The sequence below is a fragment of the Cnephaeus nilssonii genome, assembly GCF_951640355.1.
Source record: "Cnephaeus nilssonii genome assembly, chromosome: 2".
In the NCBI taxonomy this organism is placed as follows: Eukaryota; Metazoa; Chordata; class Mammalia; order Chiroptera; family Vespertilionidae; genus Cnephaeus; species Cnephaeus nilssonii.
In genome coordinates, this window is record NC_137073.1 from 25442644 (window position 1) to 25465038 (window position 22395).

The following is a 22395-nucleotide window of genomic DNA, read 5'->3' on the forward strand; positions in this document are numbered from 1 at the left end:
TGCTTTCTGCCTCCACGGCTTTTTCTCTTCTGGACATTTCTCGTAAATAGATCTTGCATTCCGGAGACCAGCCGCTTTTCCAAGGCTCAGCCCGCACAATGAATGGCTAGTGGCCGCGGGATTGGGCAGCACGGATTGCGCGGGGCACCCAATCGCTTTGGAGCCTGTGGAGGAGGCAGGTGCCGGTGGCGGGAGGAGGCGCCGCGGGCCCGCGGCGGTCAAAGGCGGGCGCGGCCCCGTAGCCCGCGGCGGGCGCCAGCGCGTGCCGGCGGGAGCCCTGCGCGGGGCATGGCGGGCTGGTGGCGGGCGCTGCCGAGCGCGGCCCGGCGCTACCCGTGGCCCACGAACGTGCTGCTCTACGGCGCGCTCTTCTCGGCGGGTGACGCGCTGCAGCAGCGACTGAGCGGCGGCCCGGCCGACTGGCGGCAGACGCGGTGCGTGGCCACCGTGGCAGTGACCTTCCACGCCAACTTCAACTACGTGTGGCAGCGCCTGCTGGAGCGCGCGCTGCCGGGCCGCACGCCGCGCGCCATCCTGGCCAAGGTGCTGTGCGACCAGGCTGTCGCCGCGCCCGTGGCCGTCACGGCCTTCTACACCGGTGAGATGCCTGGGCGGGGTTCAGGGGGCCGGAGCTGGGAGCGGGGGGTGAGGGGTGGGCAGGGGCCAGGATTGGGGGAATGGAGGCACGGGCCGGACCGAGGGGTATAATCCTTGGTGGAGGGTCGGAGTTCAGGGACGGGGAGGGGGCTGGAGGTGAAGGTGCAAGGACCCAGAAATTTGGGGACCCCGGATTAAGGGGGCCGAGGAGAAGTGGGGCAATGGCTAGAGAGACCAGGGATTAGGGAACCAACGTCCAGTGGGTCAGGGATCAAGGGGGCCAGGAGCGCAGTTGAGATTCGGGGGCTGTGAAGAGTCCGAGGCTGGAGATTTCAGGGGGCATGGGGTGTAGGTTGGAATGGGGAGGCAGGGCTGGGGGCGATTTCCCCCAGAAAAAGGTCCACGGAGTGTGGTAGTGTCGAGGAGACCCTAGCTAGTGGTCATAGCAGCTGCAACCCCGCTGACCTAGTTGTGGGTCAGCCAGCCTGCTCCTGGGAAAATCCATGGGGCCTCCTTTCCACTGGCGCACATTTCTTTCCAATACACCAGCGAAACGTGAGGGGACTCAGCATTATTGTGGGTGGAACCTGAAACTGGGCCAGGTTTCCCAGAAAATTCAGGCTGGGGCACTAGCCTTGCTTTGGTAAGATTTTCCTGTGGAAAAGGTGTGTGTGTGTGTGTGTGTGTGTGTGTGTGTGTGTGTGTGTGTCCCATCCCAAGCTACTAAAAATCAAAAGCTACTAAAAATGTGAGGGGACCCCTGCCAAAGAGGACTCTGTACCTGTGAGGGTCCTGGGAGTTCCCTCCTCAGAAAACCTGTTGTCTGAGGGCCGGGCTTTGGGAACCTTGCTCAGGTCCCCAAATACCAAAAACAATGGAAGGCTCTGTGGCTTCTATCGTCTTCAGGTTCCACAGCCTGGAAAGGAGTGGGCAGGGGAGAGTCCTGGGCCTGGCCTTGGCATTAGGGATCACAGATCACCCCAAGAGGGTCTTCTTGTCAGTGGCTGTTGGTGCCTTTTAAACCGGGGTGAGCCTGGCCAGCGTGGCTCAGTGGTTGAGCATGGACCTATGAACCAGGAGGTCATTGTTCCATTCCTGGTCAGGGCACATGCCTGGGGTTGCAGGCTCGATACCCAGTAGGGGGCAATTGATGATTTTCTCTCATCATTGATGTTTCTATCTCCCTCTCCCTCTCCCTCTCCCTCTCCCTCTCCCTCTCCCTCTCCCTCTCCCTCTCCCTCTCCCTCTCCCTCTTCTCTGAAATATACACTGAGTGGCCAGATTATTATGATCTCTGAACTCATAATAATCTGGCCACTCAGTGTATATCCTATATAATAAAAGGCTAATATACAAATTGTCCCCTCAACCAGGAGTTCAACCAGCAGGCAGGCCGGCCAACCACCCCTGTCCCCTCCCCCTGACCAGGCTGGCCAGACCCCACCCATGCACAAATTCATGCACCGGGCCTCTAGTACACACACACACACACACACACACACACACACACACACACACACACATTGAGTGGCCAGATTATTATGCGTTCAGAGATCATAATAATCTGGCCACTCAGTGTGTGTGTGTGTGTGTGTGTGTGTGTGTGTGTGTGTATAACAGTTTAAACTGGCTTGAGGTGGTCAAGTCACCATCTTGAAGAAACCTATACTGCCCCATAGATCTTATTTGGGGGGAGGGCAGATTCTGTTCCTTTCCTCACAAGCCCCACAGAAAACTCAAAGGACAGGACTGCTTGATGCAGTCTCAGCCAACCACATGGCTCAGGGGGTCAGTGAGGTCAGGGAAGTCACAGTAATGGAGAACCGGAGAGCAGGGACCCCCTGGTTTATCAGATATGTGTCTTCTCCCAGGGCATGACTTCCCGGCCGGATTTGCAAACTGGTTCATCATACCAGTTACTAGTGGCTTTGTACAGGGGTGAAGGGGTTGGGAGCCGGGGGCTGTGAGTTAGGGAATCAGATTCCCATTTAATCCTCAAACAACCCTGTGAGGCAGGTAGTCTTATTATAATGTAGTCCCACATTACAGATTAGGAAATCAAGGTGCAAAGGATTTAAGTGACTTGCCCAAGACAACACAATTCCTGCTGTTCTCAGTCTCGGTGACTGTTGTCCGTATGCCTGACCGGAAAGACAATTAAATAACAGTGCTTGGGGAAGCCTATGGTTCAGGCCTGAGGCCCCTGAAACAGAATCCTGCCCAGGTGCTTGTTTTGCTTTCAAATTTCTGGCCCAGTGTCCCTCACTTCCTGTTAGAATGCAGAAGGAAGGTGGGACCCCTTGGATTGGATGTTTGCTCCAAGCACTTCCGACTTAGAGGTTGCTTGTATCAAATGACCCTTTGTGCCTTGGGGAGCTTGAGTAGTGATTAAGAGTTCTGGCTTGGAATCTACACCTGGGTTGGTCTTGCACCACTATTTTTTTTTTAATCCTCACCCAAGGGTAATTTTTCCACTGATATTTAGAGAGATTGGAAGGGAGGGAGATGGAGGGCTGGGGAGAGAAGAGAGAAAGAGAGAGACATCATGTGAGAGAGACACATCAATAGAGGCCAAGGATTGAACCTGCAACCCAGATACGTGTCCTTGATAGGGAATTGAACCCATGACCCTTTGGTGCACAGGCCGGCGCTCTAACCACTGAGCATACAGGCCAGGGTAGTCTTGGCCCCCTATTAACCTTCCTGAACTCTTTTTCCTTCTCTGAAACTGCGATCCTCAGCTGGTGGTTAGGAGGATCAAGTGAAATAGTGCACACAAAGTGTTTAGCACGTAATTAGTGCTGGTTAAGTGGAATGAGGTTTACCAATATACCGCTGGGTTTTCTGATGAGTTCTGTTCTAAGAAATCCCCTGTGAAGTGACTACAAATATTTTATTTCCCCTTCCTCCTTATGCAATTTGGGGGAGAATTTTTAAAGCACTCATTTTTACACCCTTCCTAAAATAGGAGGGTTTCATCCTTATTCCCAGAATTTCTTTTCAGAGTTGTCAACATCAAAGTTTTCAAAATGTTTTCAGGAAGGCTGAATTGGAGTTCCATTAGCCTTTTTTTTTTTAAAGGTAATTAAGTTTTAAAATTTTTAAGCATTTTACAAAAAATTTGAAAGGTAGAGAAAAAAAGTCACCAATGGTCTCACTATCCTAACACTGCTGTTTTTATGAATTTTCTTAGTTGTTTTTTTTTTTTTTTAAAAATCATTCCTCTATGCCTGGCGGCATGGCTCAGCAATTGAGCATCAACCTATAGACCAGGAGGTCACAATTAGATTCCCGGTCAGGGCATATGCCTGAGTTTCGGGCTTGATCCCCAGTGGGGGGTTTGCAGGAGGTAGCCTATCAATGATTCTTTCTCATCATTAATGTTTCTATCTCTTTCTCCCTCTCCCTTCCTCTCTGAAATCGATTTTTTTAAACATTAAAAAATAATAAAAAAAATCATTCCCCTATAACTTTTATAGCCTACTAACCTCACTTCATATTTATCATTCCTTTAAAAATTTATCTAGTTTTAGAGTGGAGATTATATTCTCTTTTCTATGTTGAGTCAGAAAGGACATATTGAGTGAGTGGTAGTGGTGATTACTTTACATATTGAAATAGGAAACTTGAGCTCTTTTACAGTATTCTTCCTACTTAATCTTTTAAAATTCTTTTGATTTGTGTTTTTGCAAATAGGCATGAGTATTCTCCAAGGAAAGGATGACATATTTTTGGACCTGAAACAGAAATTCTGGAATACATATAAGGTAAGACAGACTTTTGAAAATGTTTTTGTACATTTTTAACATTAAATACATTTTAATAAAAATATTATTAAATTAGGGCTACAGTTGGTTAGCCACAAGATACAATATTTTAACAGATGAATCGAATGAAAAGAAGCTTTAAGAGTGCCTATACGAGCGTCTCTGAATTGTATTCAGTGTTCACAATAATTCCTGATGTTCTTGTATTTACTCTTACTATTGATTATAATTTAGTGAATCTCAGAATCAAAGAGTTTATTGCAAAAAGGCTAGAATGTGAATGGAATCATTCCCACATTCAGAGTCAAGGTTTCCAGATGTGCATTCTGCTGAGTCTCTGTGAAAGGAACCTTCTTAACAATACAAAGTATTTACAGAGAAAGATGGTACTCCCCAGGGTCATGTCTAGGCTTGAAGCAAGTCACTTGTTGTACTCTTTGCTCAATACAGTATACACAATCCAGTCTGACAAATATTTATTAATTAATTCAGTGAAGATTTGTGATTTTCTTCTGTATTATTTTGGAAAAAGGAACAAGTTTTCCCATGATGCCATAGATCCTATGGAAATATGTACATCAAAGCTTTATAAAAAGAGTGAGCAAGCAGAGTTGAGAAAGAAAGGGGCGTTAGGCAGGGATTTGTAGGTGTTTCAGATTCTCCTCCCTTAATGAAGACATACAGGTTATCTTTGTTGCATGTTGAATGCCGCGCTAAGGATCTTGAACTCCAGTAATAGTAGTGGCAAGAGAAACGAAACACGGGGGCTGTTGTAACCAAGTTCACATGAGAAATAATGAAGGAGTAGGAATAGGAATGATTTGAGAAATATTTAGGAGGCAAAATTGGTAGGTCTGGGTGATTGGAAATTGGGGTTATGGGCAAGGACACATCTAGGATGAACCACAGGTTGTGACTTAAGTAACTTGAGATAGGACATAGAGGACAGTGATCCAATTTGAGAAACAAGATACTGGAGTTCAGTATGGGAAATGTTGAATTCCAGATGCTTTTAGGATATTCAGAGGGAGATGTCCAGATGCACAGAGGAGAACTCAGAGCTAGAGATAACAGACATGGAAGAAATTGGGATAAAACTAGGCTTTTGATAGGAGCTTGACCAATGAAAGTAAGAGCACAGAAGAAAAGAAGCACCCAAAAGGAATCTGTCACAAAAGACTCTAATAGCCCAAGGGATGTGTGAGAGTAGAATTGGTTCTTTGTTGCTAAGGAATCATCCCCCTGTCCAATCCATGTCCTTTGGATGAAGGTGGGAAGGACATCTCTAGTTTATTTGTTGTTTACATGTAAGTAGTACTCGAGCTTTTTTTGTGTGTGTGTTTTCTTTTGGGTGTTTTTTTTTTTTTTTTTTTGCACAGATGGCATGCAATTTCTGTCTCCTTTCACCACCTGCAACATGGCAGTTCAGATATATTATCTCTTAGAAATATATTGGATAATACATTCTTTTATATAGTTTTAAAAAGCTTTAATATGGAAATAATTTTAAACTTACAGAAAAGTACTGATAAGAACAGTTCAAATAACACCCATATGGGTGGCCTGAATGGTGGGCCAAGTCACATCTGGGGGGCTCAGTCTCCTTGAAGAGGGAGGTGCCCAGTCCCAGTCCCTGGAGTCTCTGGTCCTCCTTTGACAGCTTATCCCAGCAGTTCTACCAATGGCACCAACAGACAGGTGGAGTCTACAGTGCACCTTGTCCAGACCTGGACTCCTTGGGCTCTAGCTGGCCCTTTTCCTGGCTCCTCTCCGGAATCTCGTGTGAGTCTGAAAGCAGCTACTGTGTGCTGACACCAACACCATGCCAAAGCTGAGGATTTGGAAATGAACTGGAACTCCTGCCTAGCAGAAGTTCACCATCTGGAGGAAGAGACCTGCCTATAAAAAGAGAACTTGCCCCTCAAATATTCGGTGGGAAGTTAACACCACCTTTGTTTGCTCTGACACTGTGCCAAACACTCAAAACAGGCGTGAGAGGCCAACCCAGGGGTCCAGGAACTTGCCCTCTGAGAGGTGGTTCGGTCCAGCCACAGGCTCCTGGCCCAGCCTCATCGCACGCCTCCCTCTCTCCACTCTGTACCTCAACCATTCTTGAATTTTTTCAGTTCCTGGAACATGGAAGCCTCTTCCCACCCCAGCCTTTCCCAGACTCACACCTCCCCTTCCTTTGGACCTCAGCTTACACATCATTAAGGAAGCCTTTTCTGACTACTTATGCCCATTATAAAATCTCCTAACCCTTAGAATTGCCCTGTTGAACTTCTCACAGTTGTAATAAATCACGTATTAATGTGGAAAAAAATATCCATATGCCCTGTACCCAAATTCACCTATTAACATTTTGCCCCATTTATTATTTGCTTGTTCTATCTATCCATCGGCCTATCTTTCTATCTAATATGTTTTTCCGAATCATTTGAGTTCGTTACACACAGAATTACCATTTACCCCTAGATACTCAAGTATCTATTTTCTAAGAACAAAGATATTCTCACATAACCATAGCATAGTTATCAACTTCAATAAATTTAACCATGACAATAATCTTTTTATATCTTCTACCATCCATATTCCATTTTTGTCCATTGACCATCTAATGGCCTGTAAAGCATTTCTTTTCCTTCCAGTACAGGATATAGTCTAGGATCAGGTAATGCATTTAGCTCCTATGTCTTTTTAGTCCCCATTAATTGGGAACATTTTCTTAGCCCTTTTTAAAGTCTATCGCAACACTGATATCTTTGAAGAATATAGTCCTCTCTTTGAAACACACGCACAAAGCATTTGCTTTCGCGGGCGGGGGGTTGTCTGTTGCTTCCTCGTGATCAGATGAAGGTGGTACATTCCTGGCTGGAACACTCCATGTGTGGTGATGTGACCTCCTCAAGGTTATCACCCCAGAAGGTGCACGCTGTCCTTCTGTCTCTGGTTGGAGATGTGAAGGTGTCTGATTTTTCCACTGTCTACTCACTATGTTTCCCCTTGAAGTTAATAAGCAATCTGTAGGGAGGCACTTTAAGACCATGCAAATAAATACCCTGCTTTCCATCAGAATATTCCACCCCACCCCCCAGATTTGGCACCCCAATTTTCTGCCTGAACCAGTCTGTGCCGTTGTGATGGTTGCCAAAGGATGAGTTTCCAACTCCAGCACTGGTTCCACATTTACCAGGTGGCGCTCAGTGATCTGTGAACAAACGCCTGCTCTTGTATTCCAGTTATTTATTCTTTTCTCAGTTATCAGCATGGACTCAGGGATTCTCATTTTTTCAATGGCTTACAATTCATTCTGTGTGTAATTATCTTTGGTGCTTGAGTGTCTGGGATTTGGCCAGTGAGAGTCCCTTCAAGCTGGCTCCTAAGTTCTACTGACATCCATTGTTTGTTTTTTTAATCCTCACCTGAGGATATGTTTGTTTTTTTAAATTAATGTTTGTTTTTTAAAATTAATTTTCAAGCGAGGAAGAAAGAGAGAGAGAGAGAGAGAGAGAGAGAGAGAGAGAGAGAGAGAGAGAGAGAGAGAGAGAGATATCGATGTGAGAGAAACATTGATTGGTTATCTCCTGGACATGTCCCGACTGGGGATCAAACCCAAAACCTGGGTATGTGCCTTGACTGGGAATTGAATCCTCAACCTTTTGGTGTTTGGGACTATGCTCCAACCAACTGAGCCACCTGGCCAGGGTCTCCCATTTTTTAAATAAAAAAATCACCTCCTTATTTTCATAAAACGATATCCCTGGCTTATCTTATATCTTTACTTGCCCTGCCCCAGCCCTGGAACCAGCCATTTCTTTGAGGAGTCCTTTTCCCTTTTAATGGGGAATGGGAGACCAGGATCTGTGCAATGCAATCTACTAGGTGATGTTATGTTCTGAAAGACAAATATTGCCATAAGAAGTAAAGCCATGATTGGATAAGTTTACTCTTCTGATCCTTTTTGCTAAAATAGTAAATTCTTAAATGAGTATATCTTTTAAACAGCTTTTATTGAAATGGTTTATTGTAGAAACTTTAGGAAATACTAGTAAAAGTTAGTAAAATAAAAAAGAAAGTAATACCACCTTTATATTACTAGTGTAATACTACTTTTAAGGACTGTTTTTTTAAAACCTTTTTTTTTTTTTTAGGTATAATTTACATACCAAGACTTGTAGCTTTGAAAAAAAAGCCATAATGATGACAATTTTTTGTCAGAATGTACAGGTTAAAGCCTATTAAAATAAACCTATCTTAAAATATTTTGTAAAAAACAGTGTCAGTTAAACTTATTTTATAGCATGAAATAGTAAAATATGTTATTAGCAAATCATTCCATAAATAATGGATTTGGTATACTTTCAAAAATTTATTGATGATCCTTTTATAAGTATGTTTATCATTTGCTTGGGCTAACAGGAAAATTGCAATATATAAATATGTGTTGTTATTTTGAAAGCAGCTGTCTAACAGAATTGATAGTGATTCTGGTAGACTTTTCATTCTAAATCTGTGAATATAACTAGTATAAATGTCTTGTACCCAAGTTTTTTCCACAAATCCCCACCCTCTTATATTCAAGGGACCTTTAGTAGCCTAATTTAATCGGCTTAGTCTGAAATAAAATACCACCTCTGCATACTATCTGCCTGGTATTTCTTAATCTTTTATGGAACAAACTGTGATTAAAAGGCATTCTAATTTATATATTTTTAAATTCCAGAGTGGTCTGATGTACTGGCCTTTTGTACAGGTGAGTTTTTTTAGTTCTTTGAATTCTTATAAGAGTTTATTTAAACCGAACTGATGACATATGTCTGGGAGCAAATCGCAAATGTTCCCTATACAGGTGAGTTTTAAACAACTCAGAATTTTATTTTATTTTTGCTTATTATTATTATTTTTTAATATATTTCTTTTATTGATTTCAGAGAGGAAGAGAGAAGGAGAGAGAGATAGAAACATCAATGATGAAAGAGAATCATTGCCGAAACTGGTTTGGCTCAGTGGATAGAGCGTCGGCCTGCGGACTCAAGGGTCCCGGGTTCGATTCCGGTCAGGGGCATGTACCTTGGTTGCAGGCACACACCCAGTGTGGGGTGTGCAAGAGGCAGCTGATTGATGTTTCTAACTCTCTGTCCCTCTCTCTTCCTCTCTGTAAAAAATCAATAAAAAAATATTAAAAAAAAAAAAAAGTAAGAGAATCATTGATCAGCTGCCTCCTGCATGCCCCCTACTGGGGATCAAGCCTGCAACCCAGGCATCTGCCCTTGGCCAGAATCGAACCTGGGACCCTTCAGTCCGCAGGCTGACACTCTATCCACTGAGCCAAGCCGGCGAGGGCAAACCACTCAAAATTTTAACTCCTGGCTTTGGTTTATACAGTCCTAACATCCTCTTTCTGTTACAGCTTACCAACTTCAGCCTTGTTCCTATTCAGTGGAGAACAGCTTACACTGGGCTCTATGGTTTTCTGTGGGCCACCTTCCTTTGCTATTCACAACAGAGTGGCGATGGCACATTGACGTCAGTTTTCACATTCCTTCATCGAAAGAAGGCCAACGAATTTGAAAAGCCCCCAGAGAAATGAGGAGTCAAGGATTCCCTGAAAGTGACAATATTTTTCTTTAAATGCAGTGAGTTGCCTACTGATAAAGTACTCTACTTACCTGTGGTATGTGCTCCATTTGGAAGAATTACTATTCCTGGACCCACTTGTTTCCTAAGTACCTTAAATTTTATCCAAACCTTTTTTTCCTCATTCTAGCCTGAAAGTATTACTTCTCTAATAATTTCACTTCTTCAGTACTTTGGTAAATATCAATATCAGTGGCAAAATGGCATTTAATAATAGTTACTATTTCCATTCTAATATTTTAATGCCATTTAATTATATTTAATTATTAATGCCATTTAAGGAGCCTGTTTTGATTGTATACATCTCTTTTCTAACATCTCAGGTTATTCCTAAACACTTTTGGATCTGATTACCTTTTATACCAAAAGTAGTTCTTAATAGTAAATTTCTATTTACATGAAACTCAAAGTTAAGATTGAATAACCGTATTTCCCCCCATCCCAATACTATCTAATCATTTTTTTTGCTGATACTAAAGTTCTATAAGTATATTTTATATCATAAAAATAGTGTATGGTTGTACACTGTCCTATATAGAATATAGTTCATTGGCATTTTCTATTTTTGTAATTTCTAAGTTTTAGTTTTGAGCATATTCAGTACCCCATATGAAATTTGACTTCTTAGAGAAATATACTGAGTGAAGTTTCTGGGGGAAAAAGAAAAAGAATAATTTTTCATCCTTCGTAAGGAAGAACTCTATTTCATAGGTTTCTAGGAAAAAGTTACCCCAAATTTCATGCTGATGTTATATTTTTAAAAATCAATGTTTTAAACTAAATTTTTATAGGTAATCTTTAAGGTAGATAAGAGAAACTTTACTCAGTCTTTCAGATTTACTGTTTGTCTCACCTCAAAACAAGTGGGTTTAAAATTATATGAAAATCTCAAAAAGTTTCAGCAAATTTCACCTAAGAACTGAACCACAATTCTGTTGTTTCCAATGGAGTATTGCACAAATTTAAGATGTGAAGCACTAAAATGTTAATAAATTTATCTTGAGAATTTATATTTAAGATTAATTTAATGATATATACTTAAAATTTTGAGCATATCATTTGTAATATAAATTTGTCATAACTTTTAAGTATATGATTACTTTTATTTTACATTATTGGGACAAAGGTAGGAAATTTCTAGATAGTTTAATTAAAATAACATGGATGGATCTTGATAATATTATGCTAAGCGAAATAAGTCAGTCAGAAAAAGCTAAGAACCATATTATCTCATTCATATGTGGGATATAAAACTGAAACTCATAGAAACAAACAACAGTATGGTGGTTATCAGAGGGAAGGGGGTGGGGAGCAGTAAAGGGTAAAGGTGAGCAAACATATGGTGATGGAAGATGATTTAACTTTGGGTGGTGGGCACACGATGCAATATGCTAGTACAGATCATGTATCATAGAAATGTACACTTGAGACCTATATGATCTTTTTAACCAATGTCACCCCAATAAATTAAATAAAAATAAAATAATTTATTATTTGCATTGTTTTAAAAGTAGCTAATACCACAGAAAAGTCATTTCACAATACAGAAGACAAATTTTGTCATTAAAAAAGTATATGTGGAGTAACTATCACAAGTACTACCTGCAATCTTTTAGCTGAGCTTCAGCATTATTTTATGATGGAAAAATAGTGTTTGCATTTTGTACAAAAGCAATTAGGAAAGCAGACCTTGTTTATACTGTTAAGGAGAAATGAGTTTTTTATTCATAGAAGTATGATAATCTGTACTCAATAATGTGTTACCCTGTAATATAGAAAATATATAGCATGGCTTCTCTAAATTTTTGCAGATAATACACTTTCAGTTTTTTAAAAATATATTTTTTATTTATTTCAGAGAGGATGGGAGAGGGAAAGAGATAGAAACATCAATAATGAGAGAGAATCATTGATTGTCTGCCTCCTGCACGCCGCACACTGGGGATTGAGCCTGCAACCTATGCATGTGCCCTGACCGGGAATCGAACCCTGACCTCCTGGTTCATAGATCGACACTCAATCACTGAGCCACTGCAGCTGGGCCACTTTCAGTTTTTAATGCAAATAATACAATGTTTGTCTGTTTTAAAATGCTGCCAATCTTGGTAAAACACACTCTAGACCTTCTTGTGTTTAGAACCAGGCAGGTAGCCTCCCCTCTTCCTCCAGATTACCCTGTTCCATAAGGTTTCTTTAACTGTGTGTTGGGCTCTATGTTTGCTCAGGCAAAGGCAAAACCTATAATTCCTTTCCCTTAATGGAGCTGAGGTAGACTGGATTTTCAAAGCAACGTTACCTCCTATGTGTAGAAAACAAAAGGGAAATTTGGAGGATGTCAAAAGAATTTCTTTAAAAAAGCTTACAGAATATGGATTTCTGATCCTCTCATAGTTAGCTTGAACTCAGAGATCACAAATCCTGTCCTAGGTCCAGGCATTTGGCGTACTCCCTGGTGGTCACTGTATGATAATACAATTGGCCCTGCTGCTACCAAAATCAAGAGTGCCCAAGTCTCATCCTGTTGGACTGCTGGTTTCCATTTCTAGTCTCCGAGATAGGCCTCTTACAAAAGTAGTTGAAAATGATTTCTCAATTCAGGGGAGAGCTTTTCTTATACACAAATGGATGCAACCACCCTTATAACAAATGTTACTAAATGGGATGTAAAGAGGATAAACAACAGGATGATAACTGTGTTAAAAGAAGTTCATGATCTAATTGGGAGTAAAAGTAAAAAAAAAAAAAAAATCTGGTTCTCAGGACGTCTAATCCAATTCATCACTAGTTGCATGAGCAGCATCTGTAACAAGTGATCAATAGAAAGCTTGAATATTACTCAACTATTGCCACCCAGCCATAGATTAGCGGCAGAAGCAGTAGGTACTTTGAAGTCATGGTGCCCTGGATAATCTGGGAAGGCTTCATGGAGGTGATGTCTGAGCTGGGTCTTAAAGAATGGAAAGTCACAAGAGTCTCAAGGTCTGTGAAGTGGAGGGTGATGGTAGGATCAGATGAGATGAGATCTTGAAAGAGAGCAAAGAGAAAGAAAGGCAGCCCAGCCAGTGTGGCTCAGTGGTTGAGCATCGACCTATGAACCAGGAGGTCAGGTTTCAATTCCCGACCAGGGCCCATGCCTGGGTTGCGGGATCAGTCCCTGTGTGGGGCGTGCAGGAGGCAGCTGATCAATGACTCTCTCTCATCATTGATGTTCCTATCTCTTTCTCCCTCTCCATTCCTCTCTGAGATCAACAAAAATATATTTAAAAAAAAATAAAGAAAAGTCATTTAAACTCTAACACAGAAGGGCATTTCCATCACCCACTCCTCAACTTTGAATAATGTAGATGCTTCTATCCAGTGTACTTGTAATTAATAAAAGCTAATGTCCTTTTGTCTATATCATAGTTGGTTTGGTGAGAGAGAATTAGGCAATGTGAGAGTTTGCATGTTTAAAATGTTCTAATACCAACTTGGAGTGGCATGTGAAAATATTTCCCACAAAATCTGTTCCGTAAGGTGATTCAGTGTACAGAGTAATGGATCATTTGCCCACTATACAGTCAGTGAAATTTGGCATTTAGGGGTTCCTATAAATGAAGGGTGCTTGGGGAAAACTTTATCTTATAATGTATGGATACTCTATGGGCCACAATAGGAAAGCTAATGAATGAAAGGGATTACAGCTACTAAATGATAGTTTTACATTCTAGTACTTCATTAATAATTATAATTTTAGTTTTTAATACTTTAAAAAAGATTTTTTTATTAATTTCAGAGTGGAAGGGAGAGGGAGAGAGAGAAACATCAATGATGAGAGAGAATCCTTGATTGGCTGCCTCCTGCACGGCCCCCACTGGGGATCGAGCCCACAACCCGGGCATGTGCCCTTGACTGGAATCAAACCCAGGAAAATTTTGTTTTACTTTTTCACAATAAAACCTATAAAGAGATTTAGTTTTGGTATTTCAGGTTGTACCTAAATAGGCTTCAAGATAAACTGTTAATCAAATTAAATGTAGATAGTCTTTTTAGTTGAGACAAATTACCCAGAACTACAATTTCTAACTCATCCATCGTTGTCATATACTTTCTTTACTGTTTCTCTTCCAAGCATTGTCAGCCTTTAGGATTCATCTGAAGCTGTCCAAAAATATTTTTTGCTCCATTGGCAATTTAAATTTAGTTCAGTGGAATTTTCTACAGAGTGTTTGCCAAAACAAATTGTATCCAGACAGGCTTAACAATATTTTCTGGAGGCAGCTTTCATTTGAAATTACCTTAGTAGGTTCATCTTCTGAAAGTATTAGAAAGTTAATGGATTTTTATGCATGAAGCTTTTAACCTTGCATTGGCTACATTTAATCTAGTTTTGTCCATAATGTTTAGAATCTAAAGGAACCAAATAACAGAAAATGCAATTAAAAAGTGATTGAATTTTTTTCTTTTAATACTTGCAATGGCCGGTAAGTGAAAGGAAAAATCTGGAGTTTAAAGATAAAGAACAGATAAAGATCTGTGAATAGTGACCAATCAAGTGAATAGAAGAGAATAATAACTGAGTAACATTTTGGCATATATTAAAATATTTCTTTTCCTAGTTCTTTTTTCCTTTGTAAGCCTGTCTTCCTTAAATGAATATTTATTCACCTATATTTTCCTCTTTTTTTTTTTTGGCAAATGGCCATATCAAACTGTCTTCTGTTTTTAATCCCCGCCTACCCCCATCCAACCACGACCACACAAACACTCCAGGAAAGCAGGATAATTGTGGAGAGGGTAGGGACCAGAGCATATAAGTGACATGATTGCTATGCTTTGAAGAGATGGTGGCAGATACCCCTCATTGGGTCTCCTCTTTCCTCAGGGAAAGAAAAGGTAAAAGGATCAGGCCTAGCCCTAACCGGTTTGGCTCAGTGGATAGAGCGTCGGCCTGTGGACTAAAGGGTCCCAGGTTTGATTCCCATCAAGGGCATGTACCTTGGTTGTGGGCACATCCCCAGTAGGGGGTGTGCAGGAGGCAGCTGATCTATGTTTCTCTCTCATCGATGTTTCTAACTCTCTATCCCTCTCCCTTTCTCTCTGTAAAAAAAAAATCAATAATATATATATATATTTTTAAAAAGGATCAGGCCTAGGGAGAATTTTGAAGCAAGTAAACATTCTGGAGGCAGCTTCCATTTGAAATTAGGTTCATCTGAAAGGAAATTAATGGATTTCTTATACCTAAAGATTTTGGGTTTGCACTTCCCTTTCTTCTTTTTGTTGTTGTTAATCCTTACCTGAGGATATTTTTTTCCATTTATTTTTAGAGAGAGTGGAAGGGAGAGAGGGAGGGGGGAGAGAGAGAGATACCAAACATCCTTGGCTGCCTCCTGAATGCTCCCCGACGGGACAGGGATGGAACCTGCAACCCAGGTACGTGCCTTGACAGGGAATAGAACCCCCGATCCCTCTGTGCTTTGGCCAATGCTCTAACCACTGAGTCACACAGGCCAGGGCTGCATTTTCCCTTTCTTTTCAGCAGTCCTCTTCTTCCTCTAGGTCCCCTTTCCCTGCATTCTCTCTGACTATAGTGCTCTATCTTCCAAAACTCCTGTTCTCTTCATGTGGGTGATTTCAGCTAGATGTAGAAAAGTAGGTTTAGGATGACAGTCTTTCTAGCTGATTTTTTTGTTTTTTAATTAACACAAACAAATCCAGACAGAATTTCAGGAATTATTGCTGGGTGGGAGCAGGTGGAGAGAAGAGGGTGTATTTCCAGCACTTTACATTGTGATACACTTTACATTGTGCCATACACTTCCCATTGGACTAAGCCAGCCTGGCAAAGATCATTGCCACATGTTGTGAACTTTCCAAAATGGGTGGTCGTTCTCTATTTGCATATTGTATTTCCTACCAGACTGTGAGCTTCTGGAGGGAAGAATGTATTTCATATTCATATTTGTATCTGAACTGTCCAGCCCGGTGTCCAGCACATAGCAGAAACCCCAACAGTGTTGAATGAATTGCAGTTTATGGATTGCTTATTTGCTGCTTTTTGCCTCTTGACTGGTGCTGAGAAATCTGGGCTGATCACCCTTCCATTTTCATCCCCATATGCAGGCGGCTGTCCTGTCGAGATTGGCACAGCCCAGACCTTCCCCTAGTGTGGCCCCGGGCTCAGAACATCGTGTTTTCTTGGGGGATGGTTATGACTTGTGGGCTTTGGTTCCCTTCGCCCATCTGGCACATGTCCCTCAGAAAACCATCTCTTCACATCTTAACTTCAAACTTGAACTGAAACATTGGCTTTTCCTGGGTCTCAAGCCTGTTGGCCTTCAGGTAGGAACTACAACATCAGTTCTCCTGGTTCTCAGGCCTTCAGACACAGACTAGAAAGAAACCATTGGGTTTCCTGGGTCCCCAGTCTGTGATTCACCTTGCAGGTCGTGGGACTTGCCTCCATAGTCACATGATCCAGTTCCTTATAATAAATCTATATATATATACATCCTATTGGTTCTGTTTGTCTGAAGAACAAATACACCCTTGTTTATGTATATTAATATTTTGTAGTACGTGGCTCATGCAGTGTGGTTGTCTGTGGGTGATGACCACCGGCTCACAGTTGTAACAGAATTACACTGAACATTACTTGCTGGGACCCCTGAAATCATAATATATAGGCTGCCGCCCATTCCTACTCCACAGCCTCTCTATAGGACCCCCAAATCTCTCTGATTTGAAAATGGGAATTCAGCCAGGTAGCTAGATAATTGCCAAATAACAAAACTGACTACATTTTCACTTTAGGTTGACAGTGGGTGAAATACGTATGTTGTGAATTCTGTGAATGTTGGGAGCTGAGAACTGATTCCAGTTAGACTGCAAGCCCTTTTGTTGCTGAGATATTGCAATGCTTCGTGATGCTTCTTAGTGGCGAACTTGGAATGCAGTTGATATTGTAGCTCTGTATACCAAGGTCACCTAGTTGATCAAACACCTGCATGTTGAATATTGCCTCTTTAGTATTCATGATGAAAGCTGTATTGGTTCATTGTCTAACACTTGTGTCAGAGTCCTGTTCCCCTGGGGCATGGAGCCAGGATACTCTTTTCATACTTTGTGTGGTAAGAGGTTAGTTGCTTCATTTTTAAGCTTAAATTTTATGTATAAAATGTATATATTAAATTTTTGGTAAAGTACAATTTAGTGTATATGAAAAATGAGTTTTAGTTAAGTACAGCATATGACTAGCATTTTTGTGTTATTGGTGATACGAATATTCTGGGAAATATGTAAAGGAAACGAGATTTACATCTTGTAATCTTTCCTAATCATCTTTATTGCAAACGCAAGATTTATTCCTTTACTTTGGATTGAGAACAAGTTGTCCTGATCAGTTTATGTGTTCTTTGTTACTTACTGAATTCTTCCAAATGTTTGGCCTATTTCCTATGTATGTATGTATCCATAGAGCTGAGAAGTTAGAATCAAAATCATTCCCAAGTGACTTCTCAAAAACCATTATTTCTGAGCATAAGTAGGAAAAAGATGCAGTATAAAGAGTCTCTTATTAATACCGAGGAGGCAAACTTGAGCTTCATCTTCAATTACTGGAGCTGCTTTTTCCACCGTCTAGTGCTCACAGGGCTCCTTTAGTCTGGAGTCCACTAGTTTCTTCTTTTGTGATTTAAATTCTTCCTATTGACTGAAGATTTCCCCAAAATTATTCAATGAAGAAACTGAGGATATGTGTTTGATAAGTATGTTGAATTGTTACGGAGTTGAGTTTAACAAACATTTATCCATTTATTCTGTTTATGTATATATACGTTGCCTCAAGGTCATATTAGGTCTTTCTATGGTGACCCTTTCTCTAATTTATAGCATCTTCATTCTAGGTCCCTTTTTGTTGTTTCGGTATTATAATCAAACTATTGTGGATATAATGGGAATAGTAAGTAGCTATCAGGAAGTTAATTTGGAGTGTGGGAGACGGAATTCCCTGCCTTGTACACAACACTTAGCTTTTAGTTCTATAATTTGACAGGGATAGGACGAATGAATTAAATTACATGTAGAGCTCAGGTTTCAGGTGTGATAACTTTTCATGCATCATTGTATCTGAGTGTCTTCTGTGAAGGGTTATAAATTAGAAAATTGAAATAAAAACGACTAAACCAAACTGAAAATAGTCCCTGTTCACTTGATTTCTTCAATAGCGGGCCTCTAAGTTGAAGATAAAGAGAAAGGTCTTTGGTGGGGTGGGGTGGTTGTATGTCAGTAAAGATTCTTGTACATTTTGCCTATTTTATTTTCCTGCTACTAAAAGACAGTGGGAAAAATTACGGGTTGAATGCCAGTGAAAATGCTTAATAACAGTTAGAGGATTTAATGAAGGGACACAAGGTATTAAATCAATATACTGAACTGTAAGATATAAACCTACCAGGTAGAAATTGTAATCTGTCAAATTTTTGCAGACTGTTTATGTTCCTTAGTGATAAATAATACTAAAGTGAACTATGATTTCCAGGCTTGTGGCCAATAATGAATTACCTGTAGGAGATGTGTGAAATTTTTGAATAGAGCTAATAAATGATTTGCAAAGCAGCTTATTTTATCCTCTGGGAGAAATTATAAGAGCAATAAACTGTATACATCATGAGTCATTTCTCAACAGTTTGGAACAATTATGCTTTTACCTGAAGTAATGAAAAACTTCTTGCAATTGTCAATTGTAAAGTGAAGGCTGGAGGAGGTAATTTTTAAATGTGAATGTGTAGAAAGAATGATGAAAAGTACAGACAAATGTTAAAAGTAAGATCAGCAATTTCTGTGCTTCCTCTGCCATGGACGGCTTTTTTTCTGGTCCCCTCAGGACATCTGGCGTTTGCTTCTGTGTCCCCTTCTAGGATGCTGTGTCCTTGCATCTTTTTTATTCAAATTTTACTTCTTTTCTAAAAAATATTTTTTAATTGATTTCAGAGAAGAAGGGAGAGGGAGAGATAGAAACATCAATAATGAGAGAGAATCATTGATCGGCTGCCTCCAGCATGCCCCCCATGGGATTGAGCCCACAACCTGGGCATGTGCCCCAACTGGGAATCAAACCATGACCTCCTGGTTCATAGGTCGAAACTCAATCACTGAGCCATACCTGCTGGGCCAAATTTTACTTTTTAATCAAACATTTTTGAAGAGGGAGCTACATTAGTATTTCATCCTTGTGCTGGCTCCAGTCTGTATGGTCTGTGAAGGCTTTCCCTTCCGTCCCTTCGGTCCTAGCCCAGGGTTAAGGAAAAGAGGATTTATCCACACAGTGCAATTTAGAGGTCTGGGCCACGTCTGAGCCACAGATGTGTCTGCCTTGCTGAAAGTGAACATGCAGGCAATGAGAACTGTCAGCCATGGACCAAAGCTGCTTTGGCTTAGGCAGTGACTTGGGCATCTGTGAGCATTGACCCAGCTCTCTCCGCTGTGGATGAGGTCCAGTGTCCACTCCAGAGAAAATGGGGTGGGGGCTGTAGGGGCTGTCCGCGCCGACTCACCACCTCTCCAAGCACTCTCTCCAGACCTGATCTCTTCCTTCCTAGCCCCAGGGACCTTTCTCCTTGGTACCTCTGTTTCCATCTCATCTCCCTCAGTTAAGAAATCTATGTGGGGTTTTTTCAGTCAAGTGATGCAATGGGAGTGGAGAAGGAACAAAGAAATCTGTAACTGGCTGTGACCAATTAATTGCAGACAAACTGCACTCGGACAAACTAACTCTTCATTTATTCTTCACAAATCTATTAATCATTGCAGAAACTTAATGCCCTGAACCCTTTGGGACTTGACTTTTGATGCTTGCTCAGAGGAATTCAAGAAATACTTGGTTAATTTCTCTGTAAGTCAGTACTGACATTGGCATGAATTGCATTCATGCATAGAAACTTCCTGAAACTGAAGAGTATAGATTTCTTTGACTTTACCAGCTAGTGAAATATGCCATTAAACTTTAAGTGCATGGAGAGGAAAGGTGGAGAATGGGAATTAAGATCAAAGGGCAGTAGTTCTCAGTTGGAGATGGTTTTGCCCTCTAGGTAGGATTTCCAGATTTAGCAAATAAAAATACAGGTAAATTTGAATTTCAGATAAACAACAAGTAATTTCTTAATATAAGTACATTCCAAGTATTGCATTTTGGACATAGAAATAAAAGTTATTTGTTATTTATCTGAAATTCCATTTTAACTGGAAGTTCTATACTGTTATCTGGCAACCTTCCACGCAGGGAATATTTGGCAGTGTCGAGACATTTTTGGTTGTTACAACCATGGTTGGGGGGAGGGGAGCTGCTATTGGCATCTAGTGAGTAGAGGGCATGGACACAGCTAGCCACCCTATAGTGCATAGGTCAGCCCCCACAACAGAGAATGATCTGACCCCAAATGTCAATCATACAAAGTTGAGAAAGTCTGTTCTGTAGGATATAAAGAGCCCATGTCTTATCTTTTGGGCACTGTGAGCAGCACAGTGATTCTTATGGATTTATAAAGCCATTTGAAACTTGAAATGTGTACACACACACACACACACACACACACACACACACACGGTATGGCTTCACAATAAAAAAAATCTTAGGAAATCAAATTAATAAGTTGAAATGTCTTTAAAACAGAATTTAGTGCTGAGTAGTCATCTACAGTTCAATCCATGTAATTATATCATATACATTTTAATATGTTTTATATTATGTAGCACAGTCCTTTAAAAGAATGAGTGTCTGGGTTTCATGATGGTTTAAAATAGCCCTGTTGAAGTCAGGCAGCGTCCAAAATATTGTTTTTGGATTGGTCCATGGAGGCAGAAGGACGATCTTTTGAGATATGAAGGTCACTAGACTATAAGATCCACTTAAAGATCATAGTTGAAATATCCAAAGAAGACTTGGGTGGAAACACAAGGCTAATGGGATAATCAAGGACAGAAATTAGAGGCACAGGAGAAAAAAAGAAGAAAAGCTTTTCTGAATTATGAATACAAAATAATTATGAAATGCTTAAGTCCATAAGTCATCTCATGTCACTCCTCTGAGAATGAACCCTTGCAATGACTCTCTATCTCACTCCAAGGGAAAGCCAAGATTCTTAATGGTGGTCTGGAGGTCCTACTATACCTCACTGCCTTGACCCTCGGTCCTCAATTCCTACCCCTTTTGTCTCTCCCTCACATTGTCCAGGCACACTCTTGCTTTAGAGTCTGTGTTAGTTATCTATTGTTTTGTTACAAATTACCCAAACGGGCAATTAAAACAATAGACATTTATTATCTCACGGAGTTTCTATGGGTTGGGGATCCAGGAGTCCTTAGCTGGGTGGTTCTGGCTTAAGGTCTCTTAAAAAGGTTAGAGTTAAAATATCAGCCGGGGCTGCAGTCCATGAAGACTTGATGGGCTAGAGGATCTGCTTCCAAACTCCTGGCTGTTGGGCGGAGACCTCAGTTTTTCACCAGAAGAATCTCTCCACAAGGCTGCTCCCAATATGGCTTTTCCCAGAGTGAGATGCAAGAGAAAGAGTACTGGAGAGCACACCAACACATGCCCTCCCTGACTTAGTCTAAGTCACACACGCTCACTTCTCCCACATTTTATTCTATGCTCTTCTAAATCCAGCCCTCAAGGGCATGAATACCAGGAGGCAGGGATCATTGGGGCTATCTTGGAAGCTGGGTACCACAGGTCTTTGCACTGGCTCTTCCCTATGATACTCTCATGGCCAACTCCCTCAATATTTATCTTCTTCAATTCTTTGCTCAAACGAATCTTCTCAGTTCACCCCTACCATTCTGGTTAAAATTGTCATCAGCCCCCTTTCCCTCTATATTCTTCAATCCTCCTTACACTGCTCTGTTTTATTTTTCTATAGCACATGAGGCCTTGTACTATCTCATATAGCTTACTTATTTGTTATATCAATTACTTACTGTATGTCCCACCAGTCCCTTTCTCCAAGTCCCTTGCTCTCCCAGGAAACTTATCTTTTTTTTTCAATTTTGAATAACTTTTCTTTTGCTCACTGATTGTGTCCCAAACTCCCAGAAAACACCTGGCATATAATGGGTACTCAATAGATATTGTTGATTGAATTAATGAAGACCATAATGCAGGAATAGTTTATTTAAAAATTTCTGATGTCTCAAATAGGCAACTATGGCATGTATCAGAGACTCTTATCTCAAAAGGAAAATGAACTATCTTCTCACCTTTCACAGGATATAAGAAGATAAATAGAAATCACAGATAAGCTAGAAGTCTTTAATAGATGCATGTGGGTAAGAGTGTGATGAGACTAATGGGAGAATAAATGGAATCACCCCCTTTTGGAAAGTAGTACATGTCACCAGCTATAAAGTGGGCTTAGTT

General features: G+C 40.9%; 1 protein-coding gene across 2 annotated transcripts; it reads left to right on the forward strand.

Annotated features, from left to right (window-relative positions):
* The first annotated feature begins 253 nt into the window (after positions 1–253).
* On the forward strand, positions 254–10244 carry MPV17L (MPV17 mitochondrial inner membrane protein like). Of its 2 annotated transcripts, XM_079797481.1 has the most exons (4): positions 254–598; positions 4294–4364; positions 9088–9117; positions 9775–10244. In XM_079797481.1, exons 1-4 carry the CDS (start codon positions 289–291, stop codon positions 9952–9954), a joined length of 591 nt encoding a protein of 196 aa, XP_079653607.1. In that variant the 5' UTR covers positions 254–288; the 3' UTR covers positions 9955–10244. The 2 variants fall into 2 exon arrangements, with proteins under 2 accessions (XP_079653607.1, XP_079653608.1); XM_079797482.1 differs by lacking the exon at positions 4294–4364.
* Positions 10245–22395: the final 12151 nt, after the last annotated feature.